Source organism: Pseudonaja textilis, chromosome 1 (genome assembly GCF_049901715.1).
Source record: "Pseudonaja textilis isolate UNSWEBS1 chromosome 1, rPseTex1.2, whole genome shotgun sequence".
Lineage (NCBI taxonomy): Eukaryota > Metazoa > Chordata > Lepidosauria > Squamata > Elapidae > Pseudonaja > Pseudonaja textilis.
In genome coordinates, this window is record NC_141990.1 from 163,610,157 (window position 1) to 163,633,846 (window position 23,690).

Sequence of the window (23,690 nt, forward strand, 5' to 3'; positions counted from 1 at the left end):
ATACCGACTTCTGTCTTTACTAGAGGTTCTTCGTGTTCACCAATAAGTTTCAGAATGACTGGTCTCAGAGTGGCTAGTCTCTAGACTTCCATTTTTTTTCTAGGAATTTGATTAATCTACATTTTGTGCAAATATAATTTAAGCCCTCTATGGGTTGGAAAACAAATAATAGCACACCTGTTGCATATAATGTTAGTCTCTTTCTTCTAGTTATTCTTCACACAAATGCTTCCAGTAAATTCAAGGTTAATTATTTTTTCTCTTGTGGCATTATTTATAATTCCATAGGAAGCAGACAAACAGTGTTTTGTCTGGATCAGTTTATAATTCCAAGAAAGGAATTACAAACTTTTATAATGAAAAGTACCCAGATCTAAATAAGTGGTCTGGTTTCAAACTAAATTATATACATTAAGATACTTATTTCAATTCTCTCTCTCCAAAAACTTCCTCGAGTTCTAGATTTCCTGATATATCATATTTATCGGACTATAAGACTGAAGTTTAAGACACTCCTAGCTTTTGGGGAGGAAAACAAGAAAAAAAAATCTGCCTCTGTCTCTGCCCTGCCTCCCAGCAATTTGCCTCCTTGCAGCAAACAGCAAACAGTCTTGTCAGCTTTAGCACAGCTTGATTAGCAAAGGCAGCTGATTGTTGGTTGGATCAGCCTCCCGATGATCAGCTGTTTCAGGCTGCAGGGATTGCCATCACCTATTGCCACCTCCGTGTGCTCCATTTTTGGCCTCCACATCCCATTTTCAGCCTCTGTGTGCCCCATTTTCAGCCTCCATGCCCCCCATTTTTGGCCCATTCCAGGTGGTGGAGACTGGAACAGGCCAAAAACCGGGCATGTGGAGGGCAAAAATGGGGTGTGGAGGTCAAAAATGGGGCACGAGGAGGCAGCAGTAGGTGATGTCAATGGCATGATAACATTACAATCCAAACCTAATAACAACTGAGTTTTAGTCATATTAAACATGACAGTACACAGATTTTAAGTGGGGGAGACTTGATGTCATCTATTGTTTAAACAGGAACAAATGGCATGGACATTCTTCCAAAAATGACAGATTATATGCTTCTTTACTGACCATTAGGGCAGAGCAACATATAAGCACACTGTTGAAATTATAGTGTCTGTGGTATGCCTTCACAAAGGAATCTTAATATAATTTATTAAGATTTTAGCCCTGACTGAATTAATGCATCCAGCTGCTAGGGGATACTTATTGGTTTCAGCAGGTATTTAAAAACAAATTAATTAAATATATATTTACATGCATTCATTTAAATAAAAATAATTAAAACTCTTGCAGTTTTCAACATCCTGAAAAAAATAGATCAACTTTTCTTAATCAGAAATATTTAGCTGATAAGAATTAAACTTTATGGAACAATTCTAATGAAATCCTAAGATTGATTCAAAATGTAAATAAAATACAGTAACCATGAAAATAAATTCTGGCTGATCAAATAAATAATGTTATTTTGTATTCTTTATTAGCTCTAATAGATGGAAACATGAGCAGCAAAATCACTGCTGGCAAGAACAGCATTCATTCTGCCAATATTTTATAATACATCATTTAGAAATGTAAGATGAACATGATGTCCACATAACAAATTTTAATCTGAGTTGGAAAATAATTCAGCCTCATACTTCTCTCTTCTCCTTCCTCCCACAAAGAAGTTTAAGCTTTTATCCCATTATCCATTTATGTGAATGCTATCATTTGGATCAGAGAGAATAGATGAGAAGAAAGAAAAAAGGAAGATTTATTCTCTCTCCTGTTCACTAGAATCAAGTATGCATGGAAAATGTAATTGTGTGAAGGATATCCTTTTGGAAAACTGCAATATTGAGAGGGCAACTCCTTTTTTTTCCTGGTGATAGAACCAGGGATTTCAGTGGATTGGAACTTTGTGAACTTTGAAAGATCTTGGAGATTTATGCAGATTCAGACAATCTGCAATTTCAAGTATGATTGTACTAATTTAAATTTGCAGAAAATGCTCTTCTTAGTTAGGAAAGGTAAAGATAAAGATACTACACAAGACTTGGGGTAAATGATCCATCTGCATAATTTCATACTCAAATTACCACAATGTGTCATTGCTATCTTCCAGGGATCCTTATCACACAATTGAAGCGATTGACCCGCAGAACTTACATGTCTTCCAAACAGTGAGAGAGATAACAGGTAATCTACATAATTGGAGCCGTTTATGCATTTGTAAGAATGAAGAAATTCTTAACATATTTTCCTTCTAGGCCATGAATTCAGAAGATGGTCCTGATAAATTACAGGTAGTCCTCCATGTATAATTGTTTGCTTAACAATGGTTAGAATTAATTATGATCTCTGAAACAGCCACAATCTAAATGTGAACTTATGACTGTTGCCCTGCTGCCATGGTCATATAACAATTTGGGCACTCGGCTGTTGACTTGCAGTTATGATCAGTTGTAGCATTCTGCAGTAACGTGAATGCAGTTGGTGATGTTTTTTGCTGGTTTGTGAAAAAATCACCATTGGTTAAGATGGATTTATATTTATGATTGTATGACTCAACTTATGACCATGGTGATTCAACTTTGTAAATGTTGTAAAAATGATTGTAAGACTGTTCTGGTCATATGATGACTTGACTTATGACTGCAATGATTTACAATGGGAATTTTGGTCTCAATTGTTGTTGTAAGTGGAGGACTACCTGTACTGGTCTTTTAGCTCAGTTCCATCCTCCATTTTTCTATTTAGAGATAATATCATATTCTAATCAATATGTATTTTTAAGTGAAATGATATACAATATATGCTTGAGTATTATAAATCACTGGAATATAATATTGTGTGTGTGTGTGTGTGTGTGTTATCAGTATTATTGTCTTCCTTAATTTCAGTGAACTTTCCTAACTGTTAGGAAACAGATTTATGAACATTTAACTTTTTGAAAGACTAAACTGTACAAGTTTATCAAGTTTCACCTTACTTAAGATAACTATTTCAACATTAGATGTGGTCTTTCAATTGCATATAAAATTATTTGACAATTCCTGCCATCATTTTTTGGTTATACTGGTCCATGAGAAGAAAAAAAAAAATAAAGGTATTAAGGAGCTCAAATAAAATTGTCAGTGCCCAGTTGAATGTTCAGGAAATTGCTCTTTATCTTCTATGTGGCACAATAGAAATGGAAAAGTGCTGAAATATGTTTTTGGGCATTTGTTAGTGTTATAAACGTGGAAATACTGCAGTTAATCCTTTGGACAATAGCTAGTTATTGAAGGACCTATGAGTATTTTCCGGGCTTTTTTTCCTCATATCTCTTTTATTTGTACATATTTATTTAACTGACCATTGAACTATATTTCAAATTTATCCTGCCGCACCAATTCTGAAGTGATTTGAAAACTCTTACTGTGGCAATATGGATTTATCTAGATTTTCATGATTTCTGCAATCAAGCTATTCTATAGCCATATGGCAGTTTAACTTTTAATAAGAGAGATAAGATTATTCATAGTGGTTTACTGTGCTAGCACACCTAGTGAGCAAAACTCTGGGTAATCACTAGATGCTAGAAATGGTGCCTCTAGATTATTCTAGTTTTGGCATTTTCTCTAGTGCTGCAAAAATAGCCCTATGACATGTTGCAAAGTATTAACTGATGTTTGAAAATTAAATCCCAAATAGCAAAGGTGGTTAAATTGACTGCTCTGATTAAAGAAAAAAAATACAAATATCTTTACTTTGACTTGGAAATCACTTTTGGATTTTGTTCTTGAGGTGGAAAAAGATGCAACTTAGGTTTTACCAATTTGATAGATTTGTTGTTAGAGAAATGGCTGGTTTCTATTATTATGAAAAACTAAAAAGTTGAGTGTCGATCTTAATGCCTTATTCAACTGCACCAAAAGAGTCAAAAATCAATGCCTTTTTTTATTTTTCCCTTTCTTTCCCCCACTATTCACTTCCCCTTTTCCTTTCCTAATTTCCCTAATATTTGCTTTTGTATTCTCTTTGTATGTTATATTATAATCTAATAAAACTATAATCTAAAGAATTAAATCCCAAATGCACTGAACAGCACTTGGTATTATACTAGCTGAAAATTTTGAGGTTTCTTAGAAATATTTATTGAAGTAAACGGTTAATTATCCAGAAAGATAAAAAGGCTTTGGATGGAGGGGAAAGAAAGAAATGTTTGGACTTGAAGTTATATTTGTAACAGTTCATGTTCTTAGATGGACTGAGAGAACATCTCCAGACATTAAAATTGAGATTTATAAGGTACAAGATATAGCTGCAATTTGGGGATGTGTTATGAAAAACACTGCTAGCCAGATCAATTCTAAGGGTGGCTGAAGCGCTGTGTGATTTCTAGGGCCAAGGTTGAGAATTGAGTTTACATTTACAATTCCATGTCTAGGCTGGTATCATCCAAGGCCAAACCCTTGAGTTTCACCAGAGAATGAGAGGACCAAGGTTGTCTGTACCCTATAACCATCCCAGTCCAGATACAGAATATTCCATTTTGCGAATTATCTCCTAACCCTGAGATAGAGGTGGGAATTCATAAAATCATAAGGCTGGAAGGGATTTTGGAGGTTTTTTAGTCAAACCTTGCCCAAAGCAGGAGTATTTATTCCATCCTGAACAAATGGTTGTCCAATCTATTCTTGAAAACCTCCAACAATGGAGCACTCATAACTCCAAGCAGCAAGCTGTTCCATTGATTAATTGTTCTCAGTGTCAGAAAATTTCTCCTTAGTTCCAGATTGGAACCTTCTTTAACAAGCTTCCATCCATTGCTCCTTGTCCTGCCTTCAGGTGCTTTGGAAAATAAAACAATCCCCAATTCTCTGTGGTAAGTACCAGAGATGACTATCATGTCACCCTTAAACCTTCTCTTTGTTACATTAAACATACTTAATTCCTTTATCATATGATTATAGTTCATCATATGATTCAGTCTTCAGACCCCTGTATCAATAAATATATGCTAAATAAATGCTCTGTCTTACATATTGGCAAAAAATATATATATCAGAAAATAAAATACAGGCTGAATAGTCAAGACCTTGTTGATGATCCAAACTCTGTCAAGGATCTTGGAGTACTCATCTCTAATGATTTAAGTGCTAGAGCCCACTGTAACTACATAGCCAAAAAGGCATTAAGAGTTGTTAACCTAATCCTACATAGCTTTTTCTCTAGTAATATTACACTACTAACTAGAGCATACAAAACATTTGCTAGACCAATACTCAAATACAGCTAGCTCATCAGTCTGGAACCCACATTACATATCTGATATTAACACAGTTGAGAAAGTCCAGAAATATTTCACAAGAAGAGTTCTCCACTCCTCTACTCGTTGCAGAATACCTTATGCCACCAGACTTGAAATTCTAGACCTAGAAAACCTAGAACTATGCCACCTTCGGTCCAATATAAGTATAGTATACAAAGTCATACATTGCAATGTCCTACCTGTCAATGAATATTTCAACTTCAACCATAACAATACAAGAGCAAACAATAGATACAAACTCAAGGTAAACCGCACCAAACTTGATTGCAGGAAATAACAACTTCAGCAACAGAGTGGTCAATGTCTGGAATACTCTACCTGACTTTGTGCTTTCTTCCCCAAACCCCCAAAACTTTAACCTTAGACTGTCTACTATTGACCTCACCCCTTTCCTAAGAGGTCTGTAGGGGGCGTGCATAAGCACACCAATGTGCCTACCGTCCCTGGCCTATTGTTTTTTTTTCTTATTTTTCTTATATGTATCCATGTATTCATAACTATGTTTTTATTTATACCTATTATCTTGTAAGCAATTGACAAACCAAATAAAATAAATAAATCATCTTTGTTGTTGTTCTTTCACTCTTTCTAGGGTCTCAATATATTTTTTGCATCATGGTGGCCATAATTGGACACAATATTTCAAGCATGGTCTCATTGGTGTAGTATAAAGTGATATTGTCACTTCTTGTTATCTTGATGCTGTCTGTTGACTGCATTGGATTTTCTGGCAGCTGCAATGCACTGCTGGCTCATACTTAAACAATCATCACCAGGACACCTAGATCCCTCTCATAGGTACTACTGTTGAACCAGGTCCTGCCTATCATGCAGTGGTGGGGTTCAAATAATTTAAAAACCGGTTTTCTGCTCTTAATGACTGGTGGAGTGGGTGTGGCTGGGTGGTCATGTGACTGGGTGGGTGTGGCCAACTTGGTTGGTCTCACCCTTAAGAAATTTCTCCTTAGTCCAACTCACAATAACATAGCACTCTTCCAATATTTAGAATAGAATAGAATAGATTAGATTAGATTAACAGAGTTGGAAAGGACCTTGGAGATCTTCTAGTCCAACCCCCTGCTTAGGCAGGAAACCCTACACCACTTCAGACAAATGGTTATTTAATCTCTTGTTAAAAAGTTTCAGTGTTAGAGAATTTACAACTTCTGGAGGCAAGTTGTTCCACTGATTAATTGTTCTAATGCTCTCTTAATTTGAGGGGGTCCTACAAAAATGAGAGAGTCAATCTATTTTCCGAAGCACCAAAACGCACAAGAAACTATGGATGGAGACTAGCCAAAGAGAGAAGCAACCTAGGAGTAAGGAGAAATATCCTAAGAGTGAGACCAATCAACCAATGGAATAGCTTGCATTCAGAAGTTGTGGATGCTCCATCATTAGTGGCTTTCAAAAAGAGTGAGGGAAGTACACCCCAAAAGGACAGTGCCAGAAACCACTAAAACAATGTAGAAAACTTAAAGCAGCCATTCCCATTTTTTTAAAAAAAAGTCAACCCCAAAGCAAACACAGCAGCTGAGAGGGAAATTAAGAGCAGCCACTCATGCTAATTGAAAGCCTAGGAATGCTACCAAAAACCATTACCCCTTCCAACTCTATTATTCTATGTTCTCTATGTTCCAAATTGGGTGTTTCACAGCAGAAGCAATACAGCTGGCTGAACCACACATGCATTAAATTCACAGCCTGTATGATCAAGCTGCATCATTGTCCTCCTGTACCTTTTCCCCCCAGGAAGAAACATGAAGTAGCAAACACTGCAGCAGCTATAAAAGGTCAGGAGTATCATCTGATCACAGAAGTGTTAATATTCTTTATAATGAAAATATTTGTAATCTTATCCTTCTTCTTGAAGGAAAGAAGTTAATACCATCCCTAGATGAGTGATTGATGGGTTTTCCTGCCCTAATCCTGTCAGTTTCTGTTGTTTATTGACTTGATCCAGTGTGTGCCAGCTGCATTCCAGCTGCAACTGTTAAGTGGTTCTTGGCTGTCTGCCCGGGAGCTATTAACTGAAGGGAGAGAGGGGGGGGGAAACCCCTTTCTTGTACTTTATTTTCAGCCTGTTCTCAGAACTGCATAAGCAATTAACTAACGGTTCAGGTGAACTGGTGAGAACCTGCTGAATCCCACCACTGCTATCATGTACCTGTGCCATTTCATTTTTCCTGCCTAAGTGCAGGACTTAGTTTTCTCACCACCAAGTCATTGGATAGGAATCAATGCTCAAGTCTGTCAAGATCCTTCTTAATCTTGACACCATCTTCCAAAGTGTTAGCAATCCCACCCCCAGCTTAGTGTCAACTGCAAATTTTATGAGTTATCCAATGTCCCCAACTCCAGGTCATTTATGAAGATATTGAAGAGCATTGGTCCCAAGATAGAATCTTGAGATACCACATGCTGAATGTGGTTGATCAGTCAATTTCAAATTCATCTTGTGATGGTACTGTCTATGCTGCATAGTCTTGACTTACCAAGAAGTAGGGTGCGGTCTACTTTGTCAAACAAATTACTGAAATCTAAGTATACTATATCCTTAGCATTTTCTCATTCCACTAATTTAGTCACTTTATCAAAGAAGGCAGTAAGATTTGTTTGGCGTGGCCTACTTTTAGCAAACCTATTCTGGCTTGTAGTAATCACCTTGTTCATTTCTAGGTACTCACAAATCTGCTGCTTGACTATGTCTTCCTGGATTTTCCCAGGTATTGATATCAAGCTGATTGGTCTGTAATTTCCTGAATCCACTCCCCCCCACCCCCACCTTTTGAAGATTGAAACTGCATCAGCTCTTTTCCAGTCCTCTGATTGTTCCCTGGTGCTCCAGGAGTGCTGAAAGATTCTGTTCAGTAGTTCTGAGATCACATCTCCTTCAGAAACCTGGGGTGTAAACCATCTGATTCCAATTATTTGAATTCGTCCAAAGCAGTTCCAAAACTTCCTGCAAAGAGAGCGAGAGAGGCACTTACTCCGCCTAAATTCAGAAGCTGCTGAGGGTTACCTCAAATTTCAATTCTTTTGAATTATTCTATTCCAGCTTGAGGTCTAAAATTCATCAAAATATGATGATCTATTTTATCTTTTCCCACTCTAGTTTTTCTTTTATGTTTCAATAACAAATTCCTATTTATATATTAATTTTTAATATTAATACATATTATTTAATGTTATATATTAAAATTTAAGCCATACTACTTACAGTATATTACCATTACAGAGCCTTTGTTATAATTTTGTTTGGTTTGGAGGGGTTTTTTTTCCAGTTATTTTTCAAATAACTGTCTCCCTTGTGGAGAACATTATTGATAATAACCTCTGCTCTAAATTTACAGGTTGGACAGCTCCAAATGTTTCCTGCTCTTAATACAGACAGTTTTCAAGTATGAAATGCTGCCATAATTGCATCAGGCACATTTTCTAACTCCTCTGATTTCATCTTACATAGGATTCCTGAACATACAATCCTGGCCTGAAAATATGACAGATTTTAGTGTGTTTTCAAATCTGGTAACTATTGGTGGAAGAGCATTATACAGGTAGGATATACATATATCTATATATGAATATATATTTCTATCTTTAATACTCTCATTTATTTAAAAAAATACTTAGGAATTACAATGTATTAAAATAGTGTTGACATTTTGATTTAAACTTTTGGTCTCATAACTGATCCTTTGGTACTAGGCTGCCAGAAACAGCAGCTTGGATTTTTCCTCAATTCTAACACAAGGAAGTACCTACCCTTGAATGCATTTCTGTTCTTGGCTCCATCTATTCTATTTATACTCCTGTTTAGTATTTTTTCATTGTTTGCCATTTTAATCACGTTAGTGACTACTTGTTTATGGATTTTATAATTGTAGTATTATGGTTCATTGCACAGTCAACCAGATGTTTCGACTGGATTTGGTATTTTTATCCATCTGTTGAGTCCTTCCCAAAAACCTGGGATAGAGGAATGCTCTTCTTTGATGATATTAAAGGCATTGTCACAGGATATAAACTGTTCCAAGTAAAGTTGCCTTTTGCAATTAACCAATGGTAGCTTTGTCAATGCTGATAGTGTTCAAGTACAGGTGTTTTGAGTTTGCACCCAAGTCACCTATCAATATTACTTTGCTTTCATTTTCCACAGTTATTCTATTTCTATTTTCAGATAGTTTGTTATCTTGTTCTTTATTTTCTATTCTGCTGTCTTCAGCTGTTGCCACATCCACTATTATTATTATAGTTCATTGCACAGTCAGCCAGATGATGATAATGATTATATTATTACTGTTGTTGTTGTTATTGTTATTATTTTAATCTTCAATTTGATTCACAGTCTGAAACTGATAGAAACTTATCATTATACGTCCTAAGAAATCATCTAAGAGTTGTTAAGGTAATGTCTGAGTATATAGGCAGTTTCAAGTAAGGTGGATTTTTTGCAAAGTCAGAATATTCAACTCTGATAAGTTCAAAATTTCCCTGTATCTAGGCAACCCTTTGGGCATTGCTCCAAGAGGCTCCTAATACTATTGGTACAACCATTAATTTCTTCCTCCACAATCACTCAACTTCAATTTTCAGATATCGGTATTTTGTTATTTTGTCTTGTTGTTTGTCTTCAATTCATCCATCACTCAGTATTGCAATATCAATGAACCAGATTATTTTATTTTCCACAAAAAGTGATGTCAGGCAAGTTGTGTGCCAGATATCTGTTTGGATCCAAAAGTCCCACAACATTAGAAGAACTTTGTCAATTTGATGTTCCCAGTAATTTTTGTTGCACTGGAACCCAAACTTCTGGCAAAGCTTTCAATATATTTTGACAACTTGACCATGATGTCGTAGATAATCAGTTTGTGGAATTTTGCTGTAGCCACTGATAAGGTGAGCCACTGTTTCATCTTTCTCATTGCATAAGCGACATTTGTTGTTGTTACTGACATGTTGAATTTTTGCTTTCATAGAACTGGTCTGCAAGGTTTGTTCTTGGGCAGCCAATATGAAGCCTTCAATTTCCTTTTTCAGCATCCCTGATCTCAACCATCTCTATGTTAGCTTTGTATATACCTTTCCTTCAATATCCTTCAGATATTGACTGTGCATAGGCTTCTTTTTCCAGTTAGAAACTCAATGCTCAGTTGTTTCAATATTCTGCTTTCAATCTCATTTTAAAGAGGTTTCCATTGTTCACCTCCTTCAGCAATGATACTTCTGCTTTTTTATGTAGTCATTTAAGCCATGTTTTTCTTCTTCCACAGTTTGTTTCATCTGTAAAAGTCTTCTGCTACCCTGAGATCTAGGCAAGGAACAATAGATCAATATCACTTTTTGGGTGCAGAGCATGGTGCATTGTCATTAGTTTTCTTTCAATTCAAGTTATCAGGTTCTAGCTGAGTCCAATCAATTATTCCAGCTTAGTATCATATTACAGGCGCTGCCCAGGTGTTAAATGCCACCATCATATTTTGTCCACTTAACTTTGATCTCAAGATTTTCTGGACTTGCTTTATGTATTTTGTTGAAGTAGCTTCCTTGACTTAGTTGTGCAACAGGTCAGAGGCTTCCAAAACTCCTAAGTACTTGTACCCTTCTTCTGATGTTAATGCTTCACTATCAAGTTTAAATCCATCATTTTCAGCCATTTTTCCTGCCTTAACAGCAATTGTTGCACATTTGTCAATGCCAAATTGCATCTCAGTGTCTCAATGTCTCTGCTCCTCAGTGCTTTTCATCAGTGAGTTCAATTCAGCTTTTGTTTTTCCGAAAAGTTTTAAATCTTCCTTGTAGAGCAAATGGGAAATTTCCATCCCTTTTTTAGCCAATTCATAGCCACAGTTCATTTTGTCCAAAATGCTTGTTAGTGGCACCATTGAAAGTACTAATAAAAGAGGTGATAATGAGTCGCCTTGGAAGATTCCTCGCTTGAGTTTAACTTCACTTCTGTTCCTAATTAGATCCTTGTACAACCAGACCTCTAGTCGGGTCAGGTGTGGTTTGCAGGGAGAACTTTCAAATCCTATCCCGATTAAGAACGGAGTAAGGCAGTGTTGTGTTCTGGCTCCTCTTTTGTTTAATTTATTCTTATCTGACTTGGCCTTTCACATTGGGTGTATTGAGTCCCATGCCCCAAAGCTGTCAACTACGAAGATCCCGCTTCTCCTTTATGCTGACGATGCGGCCCACCTTTCATTGTCAAGGCCAAATCTGAAAATATTACTTTCTGCATTTGGGTCTTAACTGTGCTGAGAACCACTTGTCCATTAATTATAACAAATCCAAAGTATTGGTGTTCTCTAGAGCCCAGAAATTGTATAACTGGGCTATCAATAGTAATGCTGTTAAGCAGATTTTCCATTTTAAGTATTTACGTATTCAATTTCAGAACACGGGTGCTTGGATTAGACATCGAACACTGGTGCTGAATTCGGCCTCCTGTAGTCACCAGCAGATTTTAAGATTGTTTTATACCCAAGGAGGCCAGTTTATTTCTTCTGCTCTGCATATTTACAAAGCCAAAACTTTGGTTCAAACTATTTACGGAATTCCCATATGGATACGGGGCTTCAAGGATTGTATTGAAAGAACCCAGGCTGTCTTTCTTAAAAAACTTCTGGGTCTTCCTCCTTGTGTTGGTTTTGCTCCGATGTACCTGGAACTGGACACTCGATCAGTCGAATGTATGGCGTGGATTAACACCTTTAAATGGTGGTTTCAGGTGCTCTTTTTGGTAGTTCCTGGAAGCTACCTCTCCCTGGCATTTGCTGACTCTCATATTTCTCATTGGAAGAGGGAGCTGATGAAGAAATTACACCTGCTAGGTTTTACGGGGATGCCCTGGGAGATTATGGCCTTAAGGACGCCCAATTTAGGGTAGTCCAATGGCTTGTGGACATTGACTTGCAATATCTACGAGCCAGAGCTAACAAAACTTGCTCCTCTCTGATCTTCAGCCAATTTAATAATTACGGACTGAGGATGGCTTCCTATTTTTATACTCTAACTATTCCCAAGTATAGAAGAGCTTCTCCCTAGCTCGCTTTAATGTCTTGCCCTCAGCACTACTGGATGGGCGATTTAAGAGGCTCTCGATTAACGAGCGGCTATGCCCCTGTGACAGAGCTGAGGTTGAAACTGTGGAGCATGTCCTTTTATATTGCCCTATGTATAACGCAGGCAGATCTAAGTTACTGTCTCTCCTTGAAACAGACCCTTCTAGACCCAATGTTAGTAATTTGTTCTTATATTGTCTAGGGGATGGTTCTTCATACATCACTTCTCAGATTTCCAATTTTTTTTTAAGAGCTGTAACCATCAGTAGAGAATGCTGTAATTCCCCTTAGTCAAGTTTTTGGTGACCAATTGTTCATGATTAATTTTCCCATGTTCTTCTTTTGTTGTACTTGTGTTTTGGTCTGTGACCGCAAATAAAGTATTATTATTATTATACTTCACCAAATTCTTCTCCACGGGCGATCAACTTACTCTGCCATAGCTTTATGGAAATCTTCAGGAATTTCTGGATGTTGCTGCTAATTCCAAAAATATCTAAGTATTTCTCAATCCAGCTATGAGGAATAGAATCAGATGTTTGCTTATAATCAATCTAGGCTATGAACACATGTGTTCATCTTTTCTTTGAATTCTTCAAAACTAGTTTATCAATCATCAGTTGGCCTTTGGTTCCTCTTGAATTTTTGAAGCACTCTTTCTGTTCTACAGGTAGCAAATCCTTGTTTTCTAGATATCTATAAATTTGGTTTGCAATAATGCATGTAAGTAATTTGTATGTTGTTGGCAGGCAAGGTTTATTTCCCTTTTCTGCATTCTTCTGAATCAAAAAGGTTCCTTCAGTTGTTCACCATTTTTCACTTTCTGGTGTTTCCAGAACCTGATTCATCTGGTTTGCTAATCTTGCATGCAAATTTGTTAGTGATTTCAACCAGAATCCATGCAGCTCATCTAAACCGGGGCACCCGAGTTCTCGGCCTTCTTTGCTGGTTTTTATTTTGTTATGTGACCATCTTCCATTCTAGTCACTTTTACAGTGCTTTTAACCTGCTTGATCCATTTGCATTCCCATTGTGCTTCTTGTTGTTTTCCCACAAGTTCTCCAAAAATTTCAGGGTATTTTCTTTATTAGTTTTTTCACTTGTGGTAGCACCATGTCCACTTTCAAGAGTGTTATAGAAATGATGCTGGTTTGCTCAAAATTGTGATTTTTGCTGAAACTGTATTATTCGGTTATCATATTGCTTTATTTTCTCTACAATAGCTACAAATTTTTGTTTCAACTCTTTACCACAAATGTTATTTCCTTGTTTCCCAGGTCATATCTTGTTGACAGGCTATTTCTAATTTTGTATTCTTCAAGATTTCTTGCCTCAAATTCTTCAAATTCCTTAAATTTGATTTTTCTTTATTTTTATCTCCACACAGATTTTCCATTTTGGTTTTCCCTTCTTAATTGCTTTATTCTTTCCAATATTCAAGCCCAATTCTTCTTCAACATACTGCTACATACTTATTATTATTGTTATTATTATTTAAGATTTAATCTTCAATTCTATTCACAGTTTGGAACTAGTAAAACTTAACAATTAAAGTCCTAAACAAGCAGATTATTATTATTATTATTATTATTATTATTATTATTATTATTATTATTATTATTATTATTATTATCAGCAGCAGCATCACCACCACCACCACCACAGTCAGCCAGATGTTTAGATTGCTTGGAATTTTTATCCACCTCTTTGGTCCTTTCTAAGAACCTGAAATAGGGTCATTCCGTGTCAACTGATCTGATTTCAGAAAAGTGCCCCGCTTGACCATCACCGATGAAATTTTGTGTGAACATGCACACATGTCCCCAATGAACATTGGTGAAGTGTTACGTTTGCCAATGCAAAATGTCATTTGTTTGACCCCATACTGTATCCTTCTACAGTATGACTCTGAGGTTTCAGCAATTTTGAGGCATAATATCTCCGGCAATATTTTGTACAAGACTTGGCCATCTTGTACAACCTTTTGTGCTCTGTTAAAAAAAATAATAAAAACATTCCCATGAGCAATTTCTATCTAGGTAATTTGGAGAAAATTTGGCCAAAGATATTGCAGCTCAAAAAAGAAGGTTAAAGTTTGGCTTTTTATATCTCTGGAAGGAAAGGTATGATAAACATGAAACTTTGCATGTAAAAAGGTTTTTGAATATAAAATTTCATTCTTCTACTGCTTTCCAATAGTTTACAAATTCAGTGTAATTTTTTTTGTAAAAATGCCAAAAATAGGGTATTTTCAGCCCACTTTTACAAAAAAAAAAAAAAAAACTTCTGGAAACTCTGTTAAATCATTCTCATTAGAAAGAGAAAAGAGAAATTAGAAATTAGAAAGAGAAAAACCAAGTAGGATTGGTTTTTCATCACTGACAAATAAAGCCCTAAAAATTGGGGACAAAGTTGAGGATGTTGCTATGGCAATGTCAGATGCATTCTATTCTTTTTTGTCTTGTTTGTTTTATATTGACATCATTACTACTATTGTATTGGTCCACGGTGACATTGTCACAACCAATTCAGGCACTTGAACCAGCAACCCCATCATCATAGGGGGCATGCCTGATAGCCCTCCAATACCAGCCATAGTTGGGTTTCTTGGTTCAGGATCCCAAGCTTGTAGTTTGGCTTCTTCCTCGAGGTTCCAAAACCTTGTGTGGGTATCTTTCTGGTTCCCAAGCCGATGATTGGGCAGCTTATCCTAGGTTCCCAAGCCTAAAGTGGGTATCTTATATGGTTCTCAAGCCGAAGTCCGTACTGTTCATATAAACTGCCAAATTCCAATGATCGCTTATTTATTATTGACCATGTTCTTTAGCTTCTGGGAATCAATACTGTCAATCTGATGACATAACTGAAGGTGCTGGAAGCATGCAAATAAGATCTGGTTCTGGAACCCAACAAATATCTTGTCTTTCAGCCAATACAATGAATGAGCAGGGCCTCGTGGATGCATAAATGTTACCAATGCATCATTTTGTTTGATCAAAATTTCCTCAATGTTGCCTACCCACCATTTTAAATTTGGATCAATAGTATTGGACATTTTAGTCACAAAATTAATTGTGTCATTTGAACCTTTGCTTTCCAATTTCTGCTGACAGAAATTAAATTTGAATCAACTGGCACAAACTGGTGATGATCTCTTGTGCCAGTTATCGTGCTGCTAACTTTCCATCTTTCTTCTTGCAGCATCCTACTTTCTTCAATTTCTTCCTTCAGAACATATATACAGTATATTTAATTCCATGAATGTGTCTGTTGCAAAAGTTGAATAGATCTGTCGGCATCAGTATTTGGTCAGTTGATGGTCTCTGGAAGCTGGCTTGGGCAGACAAACATTTAGTTGTGCTGCCAACTCTGTCACATGGTGATTTGCTGTGACTTCTGTCAAAAAAATTCCATTCAGTCTCAATTTCAAAATCATGCTAGTGATTGCACAGATTGACAAAATTTTTGTAATTTTTGTATTGTACCACTGAACCGCCCCTAAAGTAGTATATTCTTGTAATCCTTGTTTTAGTCATCAAAAACTCAATCAACTTCCGAATTAACACATGCATGGAAACTGTATCATGTTGCATATGATCAGAAATTATGCAACAGTTGACAATTTGCAGCACACCATCTTTATCGACATAATAAGTGATGAATGGATGCACTGTGCCTTGCGAATTTTCCCAGTGAAAGCCTTGAGCAGCATCTTGGATCACAAATGAGTAATTCTCCACAAAATCAATCAGTACAATCAGTTTGGTTTGTTTTAAGCCGGCTTTCAATGACTTCAAATATTCATTTTGATGTTTTGAAACGAAGTGGTTGCCAGTTTCCACATTTTGCTAGCAAGTTTTTCAACAAAGCTGTCAACAGTGAGAACATTTGTTTCCAGCATTACATGGTCAGTATGAACCCATTGTTCAAATTCTATTGATTTTTCTGTCTTTGAATATTTCATCCAAATGCGCTATCAGTGTCTCTTCACCAGGGCAGTTTTGGCATCGCTGCAACATACAATCTTTGGTGTTCAGATCGCAAACTGCCTTTCCTAAGAGCACTTGTAGTCCTCATTAATGTTGGCACCTTGTAGCATAAGCTTAACATTTTGATGAATGGTGCAGATGCAGATGGAATGTGTGCCTCAGGCACAGACAGTGACCACCACTGGTCTGAGTTTACAGAATTTGGAGAAACCAATTTCAGCACATATTTGTTTAGATATGCCACATACAGTTCTTTCAGATTGCACAGTGGCAACTGCTTTTGTTTGTGAACCTTGATGCCATGAAACGGAATGGAAACACAGTCCTTTTTGCTGGGGCACATCCTGCTAAATTCATCATCCTTGTAGAAATCTCAAACTCTTTCAACGGTTTCCTTTGGCAGTGGTTTTTCAACTTTTGCATCTGGTAGTGCACAAATGCCTCTGTCTTTTTTATTTTTCTCGCTGTTTTAACCATATGTTTTGAAATGCCAAACGTTTTTGCTGTCACCAGTATCTACCAACTCTTTTGCAGCAAGGTCAATAATTGAACTTTCGTCAATCTATCTAATATTTTAATTTTAATTTTCATGTCTTCAATTAGATCAGCGTAATCCTTACATAACTGGCATTCCTTAACAGCAGACTTGCTAGTTTGCCAAATATCTACAGCTGCTACTCCAGTGGCTAACATTTTTTTGTTTGCTATCTTTTTCGGCACATGTTCAATTTTTCATTTCACATAGCCAGTTTTATCCCTACTGCTTAACTTCCAAATTTTCAACGAAGAAGCCCCTAAATTGGTCAAACTCCAATTAACAGTGTCTGAAATGTCATATCATAATTATCTGACGACAAAGAGTCTTCCATGCATTGGACCATGGAAATGTATTTGGCTTTACACTTGGAACAAATCTTTTGAACTGGCTTCACATTTGTTTTTGCCTCTTTTGTTAAATCATTGGACATGGCTAGATTAACTTTCAACAGCCCATGTTTAGCTATGTGATTTTGTTTGTCAAATGGGTTGCAGCATGACTTTTGCTTCATGTTGTACTTTTTCAGATACATGGCTTTGTGATGCAAGCAGATTTGCTCATCGACTCAACCTCCAATCATTGAATAATGAGTATTTTTTCTTCAATAGAGAAACTGTCCACATAATGCAGCCCATCTTCATTAGAATAAAATGAACCATGGTGGCAAGTTGCTGACAATTTTTCTCCAACAACGCATTTGGGAAAAGTAGAATTGCTACTTGACTCGTCAACATCCATTTCACATATTATGGAAATTTGCAATAATATAAAATGTATTACTGCAAAATCTAAAACACAGAAGTTATATAAGGTTCTAATATTATGACAGAAATATGACAACTACACCTGGACAGTTCAGAACCCTATAGCCAGAACATGCTTATGTGTAGCTTCACTAAAGTACTTACAGCACATTTAACCTCTGTCATTACAGTAGAAGCACTGCTAGTAGATTCATATACCATGCAAGAAATGATTTACACACTTTAAACTCCAGCATAAATGAAATGAGAACCGTCACAATATAAAAGAATGCATGTTGACGTACATGATATTGCCATAGCAATATCCTCACTTTGTCCCCAATTTTTAGGGCTTTATATGTCAGTGATGAAAAACCAACCCTGCTTTTTTAGGGGGTTTGAAACATACTCTTTCTAATGAGAATGATTTAACAGAGTTTCCACTAAGTCTTTTTTTGTAAAGGCAGGCTGAAAATACCCTATTTTTGGCGTTTTTACAAAAACCGTCACCTTTACACCCAATTTGTAAACTATTGGAAAGCAGTAGGAGAATGAAATTTTATATTCAAATACATTGTGTTGCTAAAGTTATTACACACAAAGTTTTACATTATCATACCTTTTCTTCCAGAGATATAAAAGCCAAATTTTAACCTTTTTTCAAACCGCAATATTTTTGGCCAAATTTGCTCCAAATGTTCTAGATGGAGATTGCTCATGAGAATGTTTTTATTATTTTGCTTAACAGAGCACAAAAAGTTATACAAGATGGCCAAGTTTTGCTTCTCTCAACAAAATATTGCTGGCGATAGTGTCTCAAAGTTGCTGAAACCTCAGAGTCATACTGTAGAAGGCTGTGGTATGGGGTCAAACAAATGACTATATCTCCACAAGTATTGCATCGGCAAACATAACACTTCACCAATGTTCGTTGGGGACATGTGTGCATGTTCACACAAAATTTCATCGAAATCCATGATGGTTGTGCGGTGACTCCCAGACCACAATTATTTATTTTGAAATTATTTTAGAAATGGCAGCTTTGAGCAGTTGTATGCATTTTCCCTAAATAATTTTATTAAACATGGTGCTTCTAAAGACTGAAAGGGAGCTCCATTCCCCATACCAATTTTTGTTGTCTCCCATAATTCCTGCTCCTTTTCAAAATGACAGTTCGGGTCCAACTTCTTCTCCTTATTCTTTCTCCATATACCTCTTTCTCAAATGAGCTTATCTTCTGGTAAAAAAGGGAGAATGAATCAGCAAAGGCTTTGTATCTTTACCGAAAAAGGAATTTTCAGCAAGCAGATTAGAATATTACCTGTATTGCTAATTCATCCTAATAACTACAAAACATGAACCCCAGTGTATTTTGAATCCATTTTATTTTGGCTAATGTTGAATTTGAATTTTTGAATTTAAGTAAGTAAATTTTGTTTAAGTTGATAATATTGATATCCATACAGAAGATCCCCCAAAGAATGCTATATAATATTTTGTCACAAAGTCCAATGTAACCTGATAGATTCTCCTTTAATTTTACAATTGTGTAAATCTAGGCCACTGCACTACTCTTGGATCAAAGTCCATTTGAGTCTTTAAATTATGTTAAAACTCAAACCCTGTCCTGGCTGATTTTTAGATGAGATGTTAATGTCTACATTTTCCATAGTGAAAAATACAGTATTTCTTGTAACACATCGTTTTTATTTTTTATTTTCATCTTGGAGCACATCTTGGTATAGGCAACCACTCTCACAGAGAGATTAATGATTATAAGGTTAGCTGTGGCAGGCTTCTTTATTTCACTATCTTGAGATACAGTGATAAAATGAAAAAGATCATTCCAAGTCAGAGCAGGAAAGCAAAAAAGCAAAAACACAAATGCAGTATTCTTGGTTCAAATTCTATTGGAGATGCTCATCTGTTATACCGATAACATTGTTGAACACCAGAGAAACATTTCTAATGGCAGGAGGAGTTTACGGTCATTTTCAAATTTCTCTTCTACTGCAGTCATATGGAAAAGCAATACATTTGGGTCACCAAAAGGTACCCTCTGCATTAATTAAATAATAGCACAGTAGTGGCTCTTTTTGGCTCTTTCTAGTGATTGTGGCAAATACTGCAGGCTTCCCTTCCTGTTCAGCTGTTTCATTCAGCATGATTCTCTACTTGGTTGTGTTCCAGCATACCCTAGTTCAGGGACAACTGTAATTTTGAAAAAGCTGTAGCTTAATGCTTGCATTAATTAACCAGCTATATTTTTTGCATTTAACTAAATCAGTCATGCCTGATAATGATGATATCTATCTTTTCAGTTATGGTTCAGGAAAAGCATATTTGGGTTAGCGCAGATCTCTGATGGTTGGTTTTTATGAAGCTAATTTTAGTTCCTTGAGTATTTGTGGCTTTGTGTAGTGTTTCCTCCTAGTGTCATATGATTGACTGGTGTCAAAATGAAGAGAAGGGGCCTAAATTAAACTGCTTTTCCATTCGTTTAGCTTCAAATTCTTAAACTAACAGGATAGGTTTCTAACTCACATATGCACAACACATGGATTTGCTGTTTTCTTTTTCCAGTGGTCTTTCCTTGCTTATTCTCAAACAGCAAGGAATTAGATCTCTCCAGTTCCAGTCCCTGAAGCACATCAGTGCTGGGAATGTCTACATAACTGATAACAGTAACTTATGCTACTATCATACTATCAACTGGACCAGCCTCTTCAGCTCACCTAACCAGAAAACTGTCATCCACAGAAATAAGAGGCCTGAGAACTGCAGTAAGTATTTTACTCATGGTTAGTTGAATTAAATTTCTCTCTCTCTCTCTCTCTCTCTCTCTCTCTCTCTCTCTCTCACTCTCATATATATATATATATGTGTGTATATATATATATATATATATATATATATATATATATATTGTTTAGAACTAAAAATGGTGATTAGCTACTTTGTGAAACAAGAAATAATCTAGAAAACTTGCACAAAAGTCTAACATTGTTATATTTGAGGATGTATTGGAAATGTCTTAATAAACCTACTTTTTTGAAAATATTCAGGATAGGACAGTGAAACCTGGTTTGCTGAAAAAATGTTTAATGCTTTTCAAGAACATTTTATAAGAACAGGAGTTCATATTTTGATCAGTCTTATTTAAGAGTTCTCCCATCCACTTTTAAAATAGATTTTACTTAAGTGCAGAGACAGGGATCTTCTTCTCTCCAAATTGCTACAGTGCATGTGAGGAAATTGTCGCATGTACCATCTGGCCCTGAAATCTCTGCTATCACTTTCACACAGTCACAAAACCTGTTTTGTTGTGTTTTAATTGGGGGTGGGGATAAGTAAAGAAGGAGGCCCTTTGTATAATTCCCTGTACATTTCCCTTGTCCCTGAAAATATTAAGAATTTTTTCCCACTCCACTCCAAATATGCAGAAAGTTACTCCCCATTTTCAGTGACTTGCTCTTAATTTATTTTAGAAGCAATTGCTCCAAGTGTTTTACAATGCAAAGGAATATGTATAATAAAACCCATGAAGACCTAAAAGCAGCAATTAAAGAATACACACAAAAACAAAACTAGTCCTTCATAATAGAGTCAGATCCTCATTTCTAAAACCTTTTTATCCACTGGTGAAAGGCAAACAAGAAGTAACATTGCTTAAGCTCCATGGGGCCATTTGCAGTGCCACCCTTTCCTGTCTTAAAATGTCAGAGGAACATAGCAACTGATCTCTCCAGAGACAAGTTCACAAAGAAAACAGACAGGTAGGGTTTTCAAGGTGATAATTGGGCCCTAAACTGTACTCTGAAATGAACTGGTAGCCAGTGCAATCAATTCTATAAATATCAGTGACAGATTGTGACAAGAAACCAAGAAGACAGCTCAGCCATTCAAAGCTTAGGGTTGTTACACAATCTGTGCATAGATTGGACTGCACAAGAAAGCACTGAGTGATCCACCACAGATTGTCTGACACCAGCAATACATATGCAAAAACCCAGGGGATCCTGCTAGGGCATCTTTAGCCAAGCAAGTGCCTCCATGTTCTAGATGTTAACACATGCTATAATTGTAGTCTTTGCCATGGAACATACAGGTGAAACTCAACAAATTAGAATATCATGCAAAAGTTCATTTATTTCAGTAATGCAACTTAAAAGGTGAACCTAATATACGAGATAGACTCATTACATGCAAAGCAAGATAGTTCAAGCCATGATTTGTCATAATTGAGATGACTATGGCTTACAGCTCATGAAAACCCAAATCCACAATCTCAGAAAATTAGAATATTGTGAACAGGTTCAATATTCTAGGCTCAAAGTGTCCCACTCTAATCAGCTAATTAAGCCATAACACCTGCAAAGGGTTCCTGAGCCTTTAAATGGTCTCTCAGTCTGGTTCAGTAGGAAGCACAATCATGGGAAAGACTGCTGACCTGACAGTTGTGCAGAAAACCATCATTGACACCCTCCATAAGGAGGGAAAGCCTCAAAAGGTAATTGCAAAAAAAGTTGGATGTTCCCAAAGTGCTGTATCAAGGCACATCAATAGAAAGTTACGTGGATGGGAAAAGTGTGGAAGAAAAAGGTGCACAAGCAGCAGGGATGACCGCAGCCTGGAGAGGATTGTCAGGAAAAGGCCATTCAAAAGTGTTGGGGACTTTCACAAGGAGTGGACTGAGGCTGGAGTCAGTGCATCAAGAGCTACCACACATAGACGGATTCTGGACATGGGCTTCAAATGTCGTATTCCTTTTGTCAAGCCACTCCTGAACAACAAACAACGTCAGAAGCATCTTACCTGGGCTAAAGAAAAACAGAACTGGTCTGTTGCTCAGTGGTCCAAAGTCCTCTTTTCTGATGAGAGCAACTTTTGCATCTCATTTGGAAACCAAGGACCCAGAGTCTGGAGGAAGAATGGAGAGGCACACACTGCAAGATGCTTGAAGTCCAGTGTGAAGTTTCCACAGTCTGTGTTGATTTGGGGAGCCATGTCATCTGCTGGTGTTGGTCCACTGTGCTTCACTAACTCCAAGTCAATGCAGCCATCTACCAGAAGATTTTGGAGCACTTCATGCTTTCTTCCACAGACAAGCTTTATGGGGATGCTGACTTCATTTTCCAGCAGGACTTGGCACTGCCCACACTGCCAAAAGCACCAAAACCTGGTTCAATGACCGTGGGATTACTGTGCTTGATTGGCCAGCAAACTCGCCTCACCTGAACCCCATAGAGAATCTATGGGGCATTGCCAAGAGAAAGATGAGAGACATGAGACCGAACAATGTAGAAGAGCTGAAGGCTGCTATTGAAGCATCCTGGTCTTCCATACCACCTCAGCAGTGCCACAGGCTGATAGCTTCCATGCCACGCCGCATCGAGGCAGTCATTGCTGCAAAAGGAGCCCAAACCAAGTACTGAGTACATATGCATGCTTATACTTTTCAGAGGTCCGATATTGTTCTATGTACAATCCTTGTTTTATTGATTGCATGTAATATTCTAATTTTCGGAGATTGTGGATTTGGGGTTTTCATGAGTTATAAGCCATAATCATCTCAATTATGACCCATCACAGCTTGAACTATCTTGCTTTGCATGTAATGAGTCTATCTCATATATTAGTTTCACCTTTTAAGTTGCATTACTGAAATAAATGAACTTTTGCACAATATTCTAATTTTTCGAGTTTCACCTGTAAAAGAAGGGTTATTTATTTATTTATTTATGATCTACACTGACTTCACAGATCCTTTTCTTAAATTAAAACTGCATAATGCTTCGCTAGAAATAGTTGTTCAAAGAGCACAGTATAAGAGTGAGTGCTTCAGAGATTTTCACCAGCTTTTTTTTTGTCAGCATATAGATACAATAAATCAATATCCTTTTTTAAAAAATGAACTGATCCTCTTCATTATCCTTTGACCTACCCTTCGATTTGCAATTTCATCTGACTTCTGTGCAGATTCTATGCCTATAAGATAATGGCATGGCAGTTTGGGAGTGGGGATGAGTTAGAA

At 36.7% G+C, this 23,690-nt stretch overlaps 1 protein-coding gene across 4 annotated transcripts in view; it reads left to right on the forward strand.

Moving 5' to 3' along the window:
* The window catches only part of ERBB4 (erb-b2 receptor tyrosine kinase 4), a 918,585-nt gene that overhangs the window by 652,463 nt on the left and 242,432 nt on the right, over window positions 1-23,690 (forward strand). For all 4 annotated transcript variants that reach the window (XM_087919620.1, XM_087919622.1, XM_087919619.1 and 1 more), the window contains exons 10-12: window positions 2,128-2,201; window positions 8,786-8,876; window positions 20,240-20,439. In XM_087919620.1, coding sequence (XP_087775746.1) covers window positions 2,128-2,201; window positions 8,786-8,876; window positions 20,240-20,439 — 365 coding nt within the window. The remainder of the gene's footprint in view (window positions 1-2,127; window positions 2,202-8,785; window positions 8,877-20,239; window positions 20,440-23,690) is intronic.